The sequence below is a fragment of the Macaca thibetana genome, chromosome 16 (genome assembly GCF_024542745.1).
Source record: "Macaca thibetana thibetana isolate TM-01 chromosome 16, ASM2454274v1, whole genome shotgun sequence".
NCBI lineage: Eukaryota > Metazoa > Chordata > Mammalia > Primates > Cercopithecidae > Macaca > Macaca thibetana.
In genome coordinates this window covers 39,816,410-39,827,346 of record NC_065593.1, presented here as the reverse complement: position 1 = coordinate 39,827,346, position 10,937 = coordinate 39,816,410, and the positions used below count along the sequence as shown (strand labels likewise).

Here is a 10,937-nt window from a genome sequence, read left to right as displayed (position 1 = left end):
CCTTTGTTTTGGGATTAATATGCAATAAAGGGAGGGAAGTTGGTCCTGATACCCTACATGATGATAGGCCGTTGTTCAAGTTCTCCGCAGGTTTTCAGGTTGCATTGGTCATGAAAATACCTGGTCCACCAGAGCATGCATACACTCAGCACAGTTTTGTAGTCTTGCTCTCCACTTATTTAGCTTAAAAATAAACTCTGATCACCTGAGGATACCTGGTCTTATATTTTCCATGCACATAAAAGAGCCCGAAGTGCAGCTTAGAAATTATATATAATTTTTTTTTTTTTGATTTTCAAGTTATATTTTAGAATGTGGTCGATGTCAGTCAATTTCACTCAGTCTAATTGACACTGGATACTGAGCAAATTAAAGACTAGCTTCTGAGTCATGGTGATTTTCTGCCTCTACAGCTCAACCGTCTCTACCTTCAGTTGCATTTACCAGACTTGAAATAATTTTAAAGTGTTAGTTAATCCACAAACTTCTATTCCTTCACCCCTTACGAAGATATAGGAAATAGCTATTCTTTCCCGACTCTGGCTGAGTGGCTATTTGGAATCTGCTATATTTGATTTTTTTATTGAACTTCAAACTTGTGTCTCTTTTGGAGACTGGGAGCAATAGAATTTAGCTGCCCCTGGTGAGAGGGAGAAAAGGGTGAGAAGAAAAAGGGATGTGTGTTTGGATGAAAAGTAGCTTCTAATATCATGGACTACATCAACAGTTTTGCAGATTCATAAGTGGGAGCATCTCTGCAAAGGAGCAGAGAAACCAGAAAATGCAAAAAAAGCCCCAAATAGCAAGCCCTCACATTTGTTTAGCGCTTCACAATGTACCAAGCACCTCCACATAAATTATCTCATTTAATCCTCCTAGCAACTCTGCAAGCTGGGAGGCACAGGCATTAGTTCATATTTCACACAAAGAAACTTAAGATCAGAGAGGTTATCCAAGGTCACAGGACAGAGGCAGAACTTGAACCAGTAAAAACGGAGTAAGTTTATTGAATGAGTGTTTGTCATTTATTTACTGGAGCAAGGTTAAGAGTGCAGGCATTGGAGTCAAGCAGACCTATTTTCAACTCATAGCTTCTCCATGTATTAGCTAGCCGTAGGATCATGACCAGTCACTCATTTCTCTGGGCCTCAGTGTCATCATCTGAAAAATGGGAATAATGAAATATATATCATTGTCACAAGTAATACATGAGATAATATATTTAACTGGTCTAACGTTGCTCCAGAACACAAACACACAATAATTTATGCCTTCTTTATGCTGTTGTTGGCATTTGTTGTAGTAGTAGAAGAAGTAATAGTGGCAGGTGTGAATGTATATCTAGCCCCAAATCCTGTGTTCATTCTATGCAATACACTGCATTGATTTTTTTTCTTCTCCTTTTGCCACACACATTCTTTTCTTTCTCTTTTATACAATTTTCTTTCATCCTCCTTCCTATCACATGTATAGAAATCCTACCATCCTCTGATGTGAAACACACATACACACACATGCCTGATTTAGTATCTCTTCTATCTATCTACCTATCTTAGTCTTTCCTACTCAGATTTACTCAAACAATACAGGGCTCAGGGAAAGGACGGGGAAGCCTCAAGGAAAGGATAGGGAAGGACTCATGCTCCTTTACATGAGTCAGCCTCAGAGGAGAGCTTGGCATTCCCAACAAATGTTTTATTGTTTTGGTTTCCATGATCCTACACCAAGTAAAGAGCTTTGGGGGTCTCCAGTAGTTAAGCTAATTAGATATAATTTTCCTTTTTGGTGCTTTAGCTGAGTTAGAGGTTTCGGGAAGGAGAGAAGGAAAAGCCTGGGTTAGGCATATCTAGCCTAACTCCCACGTGATGCCTTTCACTTCTGAATTAATTCCCTGGATAAAGTGCCCTTCTGACAATGAGATAAACAGGTTCATCTAGAGGTTTGGCTCACTGGAGTATAAAGCCCTTCGTAACCACAGTGCTTGTCTCCATCCACCCCAGGTTCCTAGCCCCAAGTAGGCTACAGTGGCAGGCATTGTGTGCTCAACAACATTTCACACCCACTGGGGATCTGAAACATAAACACTGCTTACACTGCAAAGCTCTCTCTGCAGACCCGCAAGGCTGGTGCCAAAATGGCTGCCTCATGTCTGCCCCCACCGGGCTGCACAAAGGACTCCCCACCCAACCTCACTATCAAAACTTCTGAAATGACAGGACAGGTGGCAACCGCTGGCTGGGCAAAAGGCTAATTTCCAGAACTTCAGAGGAGAGCTGTGCTGGCATCTTTTAAGAAGTTGATTCTGAGGAACGTTTCTTCTATGGTCATTCCTATTTTTAGGACAGTTTTAAACCTCCAGAGCCTCTGCTATCCGTTTCTCCTTGAAGGGCCAACTGAAGGGTTTTTCAGTGGCTTGTCAAATGTTCTTTATCTAGTATTTGTTTGAATTTCTCTAACAAAGAGGTTTAGTTTTGACTTACTGTTTAAGCTCATGCAGGTTAAGACAGGAGCACTGAGGCATTGCTAGCCAATAGGCTTAATTATTTGCTCATACACAAAAAAGCAAATTGGATAATGCCTCTGCTTTTGGCTCTTATCTAACTTAATGTGGACAACTTTGCAGAGGTCTTGTCAACAAACTGAATGAGCCACGGAAAGTGAGGCATTCATTTTAGCCATAAACTTTGATGAACTTTTTTCTGTTGCTAGATATGAATCAGACCCCAGGAAACTTAGAAAGAACATAGAAAAAGCATTATTCTGTCCTTAGTGATAAAACACCTATTTTTCCTTGGGGTCAAAAGTTTGGGTCACCTGCAAATACACAGTCAAATAATTGTCAGCAATAACATCAAAACAATTCAAGAGGGGGCTGGGTGCAGTGGCTCATGTCTGTAATCCCAGCATTCTGGGAGGCCGAGGCCTGTGGCTCACCTGAGGTCGGGAGTTCGAGACCAGCCTGGCCAACATGGAGAAACCCCGTCTCTTACTAAAAATACAAAAATTAGCCAGATGTGGTGGCTCGTGCCTGTAATGCCAGCTACTCAGGAGGCTGAGGCGGGAGAATCACTTGAACCCAGGAGGCGGAGGTTGCAGTGAGCCGAGATCATGCCATCGCACTCCAGCCTGGGCAACAAGAGTGAGACTCCAATTCAAAAACAAAAAAAAAAGAAAAAAAAATTCAAGGGGGAAATGAAAGTCTAAAACAATTGGCTATCCCCATGAGTAAAACCAACCTTAATTCTTACCTCATAGTATACACAAAAATTAATTTGAAATGGGTCATAGGCCTAAATGAAAAAGCTTAAACTATAAAAGTTATAAAGGAAAGTATAGGAGAATATCTCCAGGACTCAGGAGTAGTCAAAAGTTTCCTAGTTCACAGTAAGTAATAATCATGAAAAACAAATTGACAAATTGAACTTTGTCAAAATTAAAAACTGCTCATGGAAAGACGTTATTATAAAAACTAATCAGCAAGCCACAGATGGGAAGAAAATATTCACAACACACAAACATCTGACAAAGAGATTATAACCAAAGTATATAAAAGAACTCCTAAAATTCAGTAATCAAAAGATAACCAAATTCAAAAATGGGCAAGAGACTTGAACAGGAAGATGTGCAAGTTGCTAAGAAGCACACGAAGTAGCAGATGCCATCATTTGGCATCAGGAAAATTCAGATGAAAGGTCCATTGAGAACTGAGTATCCATCCACTAGAATGGCTACAAGTTTTAAGAGAAACTGACACCACCAAATATTGATGAGGAGCTAGAACAACCAGAACTCACATATACTGTTGCTGGAAATGCAGGAAAATTTACCTGCTTCAGAAGACTATGGAAGAGCTTCTTCTAAAGTAAAACACACATCTCTTCTATGATTCAGCAATCCTGCTCCTATTTGTTTATCCAAGAGAAATGAAAGCATGTGTTCACAAAAGAACTCAGACAAGAATACTCATAAACATTTTATTCGTGCCTAAAAACTGGAAACAACCCAAATGTCCACCAATACAACAGATGAACTTTTGTATATTCATACAACGGAATACTACTCACGAATACAAAGAAATGAACTACATGCAACATTGGTGAATGTCAAAAATATTGTGCAGAGTGAAAGAAGCTACACACAAGAGAGTACATACAGTATGATTTCACTTGCATGAAATTGTAAAACAAGCAAAATGAATCTATAGTATAAGGAGGCCAGGTGAAGAGAAAGAGAAGACCAGCCACCCCAGTGTCCCAGCTGAGACTAACCCAGATTGCAGAATAATGAGAAATAATAAAATGGTGGTTGTTTTAAGCCACTAGGTTTTGGAGTGATCTGTTACACAGCAATCAAAAATCAGAATCATTGCTTTCCTCATGGAATTGTCAGACTACATGATATGACACTCATGGAAGGGCTCTGTAAGTGGACAAGTGCTAAGCACTTGTGAGCGGCAGCCATCTCTGGGCATATGTGCAGATTGGGGTTAGTGTTCATTAGGGATATGTCCATTTGAGAATTAGCCTGTAGAATTCAGAGGGTCTTACTACCCAACCAATATAACCTTTGATTTCTTCTATCCTGTTCGTTTCTCTTGAGCAGCCGTCCGCAACTGCTTCTGGGGAAGAGAGAGAGAGAGAAAGAGAAAGAAAGTTATTCATGGTCAAAATAACCATGAATAAAATATTCATGGTTAAAATAAAGTGTTAAAAAAATAAAAGAAAATAACATTTACAAATGGCCAGAGCAGAAAAGATGCATCAATTTCATTTATCTTGTTAAGGAATGGGGCTAGATTGAAGATTAGCCAGTGCTTATAATTTTTAAGACTCTAAGAAATACCTTTGAAGTTAGAGAAGGATGGAGAGAAGTGAGAGGGAGTCACCATGGTCTAAAGGGCTGGTCCTCAATCTGGTCTGTGACAAGTTGATCAGGCTCAGGGGAATTAAATTAAATGAACCGATTTCCCAAGAAACTGCTTGATCAACCAATGCCAGTTCATCCACGTGCAATGAGAAATGCAATTTCCAAGCCACAGTATTTAGCTCTGTCAGGTGGTAAGGAGAAGATTACTCTGGGAAACCAGATTACTTGACCTGATAAGAGTTTCATGTCTGCAAACATGGGGAAGTGAGGACATGCAGAGAACCATGAGCAGGTGGAGCGCTTTGGGTGTACTGAGTAATGTCAGTGGACTGTTACACAAAGCTTAGGTAACGCATCTTTTGTGCACCTGGAATCTGCAATCTAACAGATTTCTAACCAGGCTGAGCGGATGCTCTCAGTCCTCCCAGTTTATGAACTTACAGGGATGTAAGGAACTCAAGACAGGGAAATAGCCTCTCTCTCCAAAAGGATAGTGGAGATGGATTCCCTTTTTTATTAAAAAAAAAAAAATATATATATATATATATATATATATAATAGAATTAATGGATTCAGACCATTCACGAAAGACTATTAGCTCCACGCCCAGCTCAGGCACCTTCTCTAGAATCCCTCTCCTAATAATGTAAGTGCCCCTGCCACCTCCATCTTTCCATTTTTGTTCTTTTAATACTATTTTACATTGTTTGTTTATATGCCAAACCCTAAACGATGAGTTCTTGAAGGTTAAAATTATGTCTTTTTCATCTTTTTTCACTAGCCCCCGCATAGTCGCTGGCATACATACCGTGGTGCTCAATAAATGCATGTGGCATTAACTAAAAGTTTGCTGTTTCTGGAATTTGTCTGAAACCTGAAACACTGCAACAACGTCTCACTTAGAACGTCGCCTTACCCTTTTGCCATAATTTTAGAGTGAGGAGGTTGAGGTCACTGGATTACGTGTCCTTTTATGAGGAACCTACAGCTCAGGGCAGAAAGGCACTTGCCACAATCATCCTGCCAGGGTACCCTGAATCCCCTTGCGCCGCCGCTCCTGATCTCTGGGGTTTCAGGCGCCTCCTCTCTTACAACCCCTTCCTGGGGAAGTAAACCCCATCAAGACTCCACCACATCCTTCCCCAGCAACTCAGCCTGGGGTCACAGAGGTCTTTACGTCTCACTGAAAACCGGTTTTCTTTAATTCGTGCCCATTCGTTCTTGCAGCCCCTTCCCCAGATCGAACTACCCTAGTCTTAGTAAGCAGAGGTAAGGAGGGAGGGGGAGAAGCTGCCTGGACCCCCGCGGAGCTCTCCAGGGGGCGCCGCGACTGCACGCCACGCCAGCGCCCGCACCACCCCACGCGGGAACGGAGCTACCACACAGGGGTCGCACGCAGCTCTCGGGGACCGTGGGCGCCGCGGGGTCCAACTGGCTGAGGGAGACGTCGCAGCTGCTGTGACAGCAAGGAAAGCCGAAACCCCCGTAGGGGATACTTTACAAAATTATTTTAATCACCGTGCAGACCTAATAACTTGACCCAAGCACAGTCACCTGTACTCACCCAGAGTAAATATTCCTAAAATCCCGTTCAGTGTGTCTGTGTCTCTCCCGCCGCTTTCCGTTTCAGGCAAATGTCTACCCCTCTCGCCCCCCACCGTTAACACCTCTGGGCAGCGTGGGCAACAGTGCCCAGCAGCTCAGCCCTCTGCTCCCCATTCTGCTTTTCGCATCCCATTCGGACTCGTAGGAAGTAGTTATTTTTTGGTGGTGGTGGAAACCGGGCAAGAAAGAAGACGCTAAGCTTGGCTGGGGCCAGGAGAAATATTGAGAAGAGTCATTACCTTCAATCCGATCTAAACCAATCATCTCAAACTTGGCTACTCTTTGGAACCACCTGGGGAGCTTTAAAAACTATGGACGCCCGGATAGCACCCCAGAGGTTCTGTTCTAATTGATCTGGGATGTGGCCTGGGCATCGGGATTTTTTTTAAACTCCTCAGGTTATTCCCAGCCTGAAAACTATGGATATAAATTTCTCATTCCTCTTCCCATCCAGACCAAAATAAAATAAAATAAAATAAAATAAAAATACCGGAGCGTAAGTTGATGGCCCAGGGAATCTGGCACCTACTCCCCTGTAACCATCCAGCGCTGCAAAGTCCCGGAAAATCGGCGCGCGCGGCGACGCTAAACACACGGTGGCGGGGCAAGCGGGCCAGGCGGGCGGGGCCGCGCGTGGCCCCGCCCCCGCACGCCTATGGGCGCGAGGTGCGGGCCCTGACGTCACTCTTGTCAGGGCCGCGGCACATGGGTGGCCGGATGCGCTGAGCCCGGCGCTGCGGGGCCGCGGAGCGCTGGGGAGCAGCGGCCGCCGGCGCGGGGAGGGGGGTGGGGTGGGACGGCGCGCCGCCTCCGGTGCTGGCACTAGGGGCTGGGGTCGGCGCGGTGCCTTCTGCCCTTCTGCAGCCGTCGACATATTTTTTTTCTTTCTTTTTTTTCAGTTTTGAACATTTTGCAAGACGAGGGGTTCGAGGCAGGTGAGAGCATCCTGCGCGTCGCCGGGGAGCCCGCGGGCACTTGGCGCGCTCTCCTGGGACCGTCTGCACTGGAAACCCGAAAGTTTTTTTTTAATATATATTTTTATGCAGATGTATTTATAAAAATATAAGTAATTTTTTTCTTCCCTTTTCTCCACCGCCTTGAGAGCGAGTACTTTTGGCAAAGGACGGAGGAAAAGCTCAGCAACATTTTAGGGGACGGTTGTTTCTTTCTTTCTTATTTCTTTTTTTAAGGGGAAAAATTTTGAGTGCATCGCGATGGAGAAAATGTCCCGACCGCTCCCCCTGAATCCCACCTTTATCCCGCCTCCCTACGGCGTGCTCAGGTCCCTGCTGGAGAACCCGCTGAAGCTCCCCCTTCACCACGAAGACGGTGAGCGCTGCCGCGGCCCCGCTCCGGGAAGGGACGACGCTCCGGGGGTCCCCCTCCGCGGCCGGGCACGCCCGCTGGAGCATCCCCCCACCCCGCTCCCGCCCTGTCCCGCGGCGCCCCGGCCCCGCTCTGATGAAATTGAGGAGCTCACCCAGCACCCTTCCTCCCCTTCCTCCTCCTCCTCCTCCATGAAAGGGGAGGAACCCCTCCTGAGCTACATTTAAAGAGCTTCGGGCACCCGGCCTCCCTGGGTCCCGCTCCTGCGGCGCGGGTGGGAGGTGTAACTTGACAGGTCAGGATCGTTCCCTAGAACGAGGTACACCCGCACGCAGAGCGAGCCCGCCTGCGGAGGGCAGAGCCTCCCAGGCTGGAGAGAAGAAACCCTGGGGCCTGGTTCTGTGCGGGGCAGGGGGCGGGGGTCGGCTTGAGGGAGGGGGTCTCACTGCGTAGCCTGGGTTTCGGGGTTGTGTTACAGCTTCTGTTACTGGTTAGTATTTGTAACCCACGAGGTGTGAGAGAAGACGCCTTTTCTCCTGGTGAAGGGTAGCTGAGAAAGCGGGGTGGGGGCTGGGGCCGGTGGGGGGAGTGGTCTCTCGGCGGGAAGCGGTGCACGCCTCCAGCGCTGACACTTTCCCGGTGCACTTTTTCTGGTGGGAGGGGAGAGCGGAGCAGGCTCACGTGTAATCGCGCAGGAGCCTCCTCTGGCTTGAGCCCTTTCTTGGTAAGTCCCAAACCTTCCCAAGACAACCTTGGCCATAGCGGTAGAGGAGGGGTACGTGTGATGAGGCCCCAAACCCAGCTAGTGATACCACGGATTTGGGTTGATGCGGTTTCATGCCTTCGGTATCACAGTAGCAAATGCGAACCGTGCGACTCACAGTGTAAAGTCTTGAAAGGTTATTTGGCTACAAATAGCTTGGGAGTACTTGCACCTTCTTTCCTAGGAGAGGACAACCTGTTGCATTGCAAGAGTTTGCAATCTGCAGATGATAGCCACGGACCCCTCCTTAACTATGCTTTAAGGAAGAGCATTTGGGAGGAAGGGGCTGCCTGCTGCAGGCTTTTGCATATGTGGGTGTTTTAAGTCAGATTTTCAGATGAGACGGTAGAGGGTTAGAATGGATGGCAGTGGAGGCTGTGTTTCTCTGAAGATGAAACTCAGAAGCAAATTCCTTAATCCCAGATTCCACCCACGACTGAATACTAGAATTGGCAAGATCCAGAATGCTTGTTAAAGACCTAATGGGCGAGCAGTATTTCCAGGTAGAAAATAGCTGCATACTTCCAACATAAGTGTATAGAATAACTCACCTTTTCCAATATCTGTGCTTTTGAAAGGTTTTGTAAATGCATACTGTTTGTAAATTGGATCATACTCAAATGTTTGGGGAAGAGAAGGAAGAAAACACTTTGTATTTTTTTAAACTCCTTTCGTAAAAATCAGTGTGCCCCAGTGGCTTTAGAAGCTAAGACATGTGAGCTCAGAAAGTTCTCATTTTTCTCCTCTGCCAACATGAGGCATTGGTCAAGTTCCTTCAAGTCTCAGAGCCTCCAAGTCTTTGTTGTAAATGGAGGTAATTGCTATTTTGCAAGTTTATTGTGAGATTTTTGAGATAATATATGGAAATAACCAGATATCCAGTAGGTGCTCTAAACATGATATTAAAGAAGGGTGGAAGGTCCTTGCCTTACCAAAATTAAGACCACTAACTCACTGGCTTTGTAAGTCTAAATGACCTCATATTGTTGCTGTGTTGAATTTCTGGAAGATAATTCAAGCCTGGTTATTGGCTGTTGTTTTGTTAAAAATGACAGCAGTTGCATATAATCGCAGGTGTTATTTTACTATTTTAAATTTAAGTTATTACTCTTCTCAAATAAGGTGCTGAGGCTGTTCGCTGGTTTTTATCCTAGATCAGCCTGTAGCCCTGCCCCAAGGGCTAGTGCCTTCTTTCCAAAGTAAATAGGAAGATGTTGAAAAACAGGCAGAGATCCACGTCCTGCCTGAACTTTTAACTCTAGATCTACAAAAGACAGCAGCCAGAGAAGGATCCTGCCATTAGTGAGAAGTAGTTTTATAACAGGCCAGGAAGAGTGGTAAAAGAGCGGTATTGTTTTTCTTTTCTTTCTTTCTTTCTTTTTTTTTTTTTTTTTAAGTCCAACTTTCCCTTCTTCTGCAGCATTTAGTAAAGATAAAGACAAGGAAAAGAAGCTGGATGATGAGAGTAACAGCCCGACGGTCCCCCAGTCGGCATTCCTGGGGCCTACCTTATGGGACAAAACCCTTCCCTATGACGGAGATACTTTCCAGTTGGAATACATGGACCTGGAGGAGTTTTTGTCAGAAAATGGCATTCCCCCCAGCCCATCTCAGCATGACCACAGCCCTCACCCTCCCGGGCTGCAGCCAGCTTCCTCGGCTGCCCCCTCGGTCATGGACCTCAGCAGCCGGGCCTCTGCACCCCTTCACCCTGGCATCCCATCTCCGAACTGTATGCAGAGCCCCATCAGACCAGGTAAGTGCCCTGAAGATGCTCCCTTCAGAAAGGGAGGAGGAGGGTGAACGGGACAGGCGAGGTAGAGTTAGCGTAAACATCTTCACACTCAGGTTTTGGCAAATATCCTAAGAGAGGAACCTTCTTCTGCTCCACTCCTGGCAGAGGCTCTCCCACTTTAATGAGCGTCCATGTCACTCATCCGGAGGGTCTGGTAAATACAGACTCTTTGTGTCTACCCCTAGAAATTCTGAGTTTTTGCAAGTCTGGAGTGAGGGCCCGGGCATATGCATTTTAACCAGCTCCCCCATGGGATTGTGATGCGGCCGATCCAAGGGTTGCAGGTTTAAGAAGTAACAACTTACAGTTAATGATTTGGCTAATTTAAACCTCCATCACATCTCCTATCTCTTTTCCTCATTCCCTAAACACATAGATAATAGGTAGCCTCTCAATAGGGGTTGGTTTACCTACGTTCACTCTTCTCTGTCCTGAAGGAAAAAAAAATATGAGTAGGGATGTGGGGCAGGTATATTTTTTCCATCCTTTTCATCTTGTTTTGTCATTAGCTGAGATATAGAATCTAAATCCAGGCTCTCATGTTGTGCTTCTGAGGCTTCTTCAGGACCAGACTCCATCTCT

At 45.5% G+C, this 10,937-nt stretch overlaps 1 protein-coding gene and 1 long non-coding RNA gene across 4 annotated transcripts in view; one reads left to right on the top strand and one right to left on the bottom strand.

The window, feature by feature from the left end:
- Positions 1-1,022: 1,022 nt before the first annotated feature.
- Positions 1,023-7,076, bottom strand: LOC126939448 (uncharacterized). 2 transcript variants are annotated; one of them, XR_007720389.1, is made up of 4 exons: positions 6,962-7,076; positions 4,551-4,618; positions 3,828-3,902; positions 1,023-1,161 (listed from the first exon to the last, which is right to left on the bottom strand). It is a non-coding gene; the product is annotated as an uncharacterized LOC126939448 (long non-coding RNA). The 2 variants fall into 2 exon arrangements; XR_007720390.1 differs by having other exon boundaries at positions 4,565-4,618.
- Positions 7,077-7,473: 397 nt separating this feature from the next.
- The window catches only part of HLF (HLF transcription factor, PAR bZIP family member), a 59,806-nt gene continuing 56,342 nt past the window's right edge, over positions 7,474-10,937 (top strand). For both annotated transcript variants that reach the window (XM_050764756.1, XM_050764755.1), the window contains exons 1-2: positions 7,474-7,800; positions 9,981-10,316. In XM_050764756.1, coding sequence (XP_050620713.1) covers positions 7,686-7,800; positions 9,981-10,316 — 451 coding nt within the window. In that variant the 5' untranslated portion in view covers positions 7,474-7,685. The remainder of the gene's footprint in view (positions 7,801-9,980; positions 10,317-10,937) is intronic.